The 2,683-nt window shown below is 56.9% G+C and overlaps 1 protein-coding gene across 1 annotated transcript in view; it reads left to right on the top strand.

Annotated features, from left to right (window-relative positions):
* LOC104274170 (transcription factor CP2) overlaps positions 1-1,331 on the top strand; it is a gene marked incomplete at its 5' end in the record, with an annotated part of 8,450 nt that extends 7,119 nt beyond the window's left edge. The window contains 3 exons of the mRNA XM_009869713.1: positions 323-465; positions 1,109-1,160; positions 1,294-1,331. Of these exons, the coding sequence (XP_009868015.1) occupies positions 323-465; positions 1,109-1,160; positions 1,294-1,331 (233 nt within the window). The remainder of the gene's footprint in view (positions 1-322; positions 466-1,108; positions 1,161-1,293) is intronic.
* Positions 1,332-2,683: the final 1,352 nt, after the last annotated feature.

The raw sequence follows: 2,683 nt of genomic DNA, 5'->3' as shown, positions 1-2,683 counted from the left end.
ACCCCCGGCCAGAGCAGGTTCACCCAGGGCAGCCCCACAGGAACGATCCAGGCGGGTTGGAAAGTCTCCAGAGCAGGAGACTCCACCCCCTCTCTGGGCAGCCTGGGCCAGGGCTCCGGCACCCGCACAGCCAACAAGTTTCTCCTCATGTTGAGGTGGAACTTCCCATGTTCTAACTTAAACCCATTATTCTTGTCCTATTGCTGGGCACCACTGAGCAGAGATTGTCCCCTTCCCCTTGACCCCCACCCCTCAGATATTTCTCTACGTTCATAAATGCCCTGGGAGCTGTGTCTGGTGCTGACAGCTCCTCTCCTGGCAGTGTACCACGCCATTTATCTGGAGGAGCTGACGGCCGTGGAGCTGACGGAGAAGCTGGCGCAGCTCTTCAGCATCTCTTCCCAGCAGATCAGCCAGATCTACAAGCAAGGCCCGACGGGGATACACGTGCTCATCAGCGATGAGGTACCAGCCTCGAGGCGCTCCTTGTTTTCGTCTTCTCGCCCTGGGTTGTGTCTGTTTGTGCTCTGAGCTCTGCTCTGGAGGTTTCTCGCAACCCTGGGGACCAAATCCCGGGGGCAGCCCTTCGGGAAGGGCCCTGCTCGGTCGCTGCTGGTTACCGAAGGGTTGGAGTTAATCACTGAAACCCGTAGACCCGTGGATCTTGGTGCTCGGGGACGCGCTCTGCTGCTGGGGACACCTCGCTTACACCCGGCTGGTTTGTCAAGCGTGAACAAGCTCTCCTGAGCCCGTCGGGGCTGCGCGTGCACCCTCCTTCACGCTTGGGTTTCTTCTGGCTTCGCTGTAAGAACAGGGAGGGGAATTGCTGTGGGAGGACTTTGCTTTCAGACCTGCAATCCCAGAGTTCGATGGTTTCTCAGCTTGCTGCTTCGCTCGGGCCTTCAGTTCTGGAGAGCCGGAGGATGGAATAAATACTTGTGGCTGGTGCCTTTCCCACCTCCCAAGAGCACCAAGCTCCCACCTGAGCCCTTTCAGTACTCTCTAAATCTAAATCTAAACGACAGAACACGAAAGCCTTCACGTAGGGCTGTGAAGCGCTTTGCTGGGTTTAAACACCGCCTCAGCTGGCTTTTGTGGCTTCTTTCAGATGATACAGAACTTCCAAGACGAATCCTGTTTCGTTCTGGACACCATGAAAGGTGTGTGGCTGCTCAGGCTCTGTCTTCCCTTTTCTTTTCCTACTTCTCGGGGGGCGTCTCGTGTTTGCTCCGCTCCCTCCAGCGGATCCCTTCGCTGCTGCGTGTGGCTCACAAGCTTTTGCTTCTTTCGCAGCTGAAACCAATGATAGCTACCACATCATCTTAAAATAGGAGGGGACGAGACGAGGAGCACCCACAAGGACGCGAGCAGAGATCTGGGAACTCCTGGGCACCCTCTGGAAAGACCCCGAGCTGTCGGCCCCTCGGCTGTCTTTCTTGCAGGAGACCTCCTTGCTCCGACGGCATCCAAACGGCCGGTGGGGGTGACGCGCCGCTTAATTGCTGGAGCTCCGAGGCTTGAAGTTACCAGGTCCCACTCGTGCAGCCCTCGGTAGAAACTTGCCCTTGGGACCCAAGACCTGTGGGAGGGCTTTTTTGATTTCCTACGCCAGGCGTGCTCTGTGCTTCTGAGCGGCATCGGCTCGCGTGACACTCGCGGGCTGGCGAGAGAACATGAGTTCCACTGGCCCAACGAAGCCAACCGGCCCTCGGGCACGTGCTGAGCTGAGCAGGTCTCAAATAGGCCACGCGCTGTGCTGCTGGAGCGGTAGGCTAGGGCTGGGAGGGGCTTTCTTCAAAGGTTTTGTTAAGCTTTCATATAATGTGACAACACACCTGGTTAGACAAAGCTGGTGAGTTCATTTTTCTCCTCTCCACCCACCCCGAAGTGGAGTTGGTCGGGTGCGGTTGTGGTGCCGTCCTCCTTCCCTCGCATGCAGGAGGTCGTCGGGGACCTTCTAGATGGATTTTGGTGCACAAAGCCGGAGCAAACGGTGGAGTGAAACCGAGTTGGATAAAGAAAAAGTTAACCAGCTTGGTCTGTGGGCTTCTTTTCTGCGAGTTTTAGGGAAAAAAACAAGACTTGGCGCTCTCTGCTGAAAATCTTGAGTGCTGCTGCCCCTTTCCCCACCTCAGCCTCTGTAGCTGCCCCAGCGCTGCCCGGTGCCCTAAGGGAGGGGCTGGACAGCAGATTCCAAGGGTTATCGAAAGCTTTTGGACCTGATGGTGACAAAAGTGCCTCCGTGCAGGTTTCCAGGACAGCAGTGACATCTCCAGGTGAAGGATCTGTCCCTCTGTGCACGTGACGGATCCTATTCCCCGTCCGGTCTCAAACCATCAGCAGTACCTGAGGCCGTTTTGAGCTGAAAAATTAGGGGAAGAAAAATAAAACGTAAAGCAGGGCTCGTAATTTTGAATAAGGCTGCAACACCATCCAGCCCGAGGCAGGTGCTGCAGGTCCTGTCGCAGGCCGGGGAGGACCTGGGGGGTGCGTGAAGGCGAGGGCGGGCGTGACAATCGCGATGACCACGTCCGAGATTAATCCCGGGAGTGGTCGTAGCCGGGTGCTGGCCATGGGCGTCCACAGTCCTCTCCACCTTGTCCGGCACTGCACGAACACCCGGCTGCTAACACCAGTGAGGAGGAGGAATCGCAGAATGTTGGGGGTTAGAAGGGAGCTCTGG

The sequence above is a fragment of the Apaloderma vittatum genome, unplaced genomic scaffold, assembly GCF_000703405.1.
Source record: "Apaloderma vittatum isolate BGI_N311 unplaced genomic scaffold, ASM70340v1 scaffold25605, whole genome shotgun sequence".
Lineage (NCBI taxonomy): Eukaryota > Metazoa > Chordata > Aves > Trogoniformes > Trogonidae > Apaloderma > Apaloderma vittatum.
Note: the sequence above shows the minus strand (reverse complement) of the source record. Positions and strands in the feature narration are given on the sequence as shown.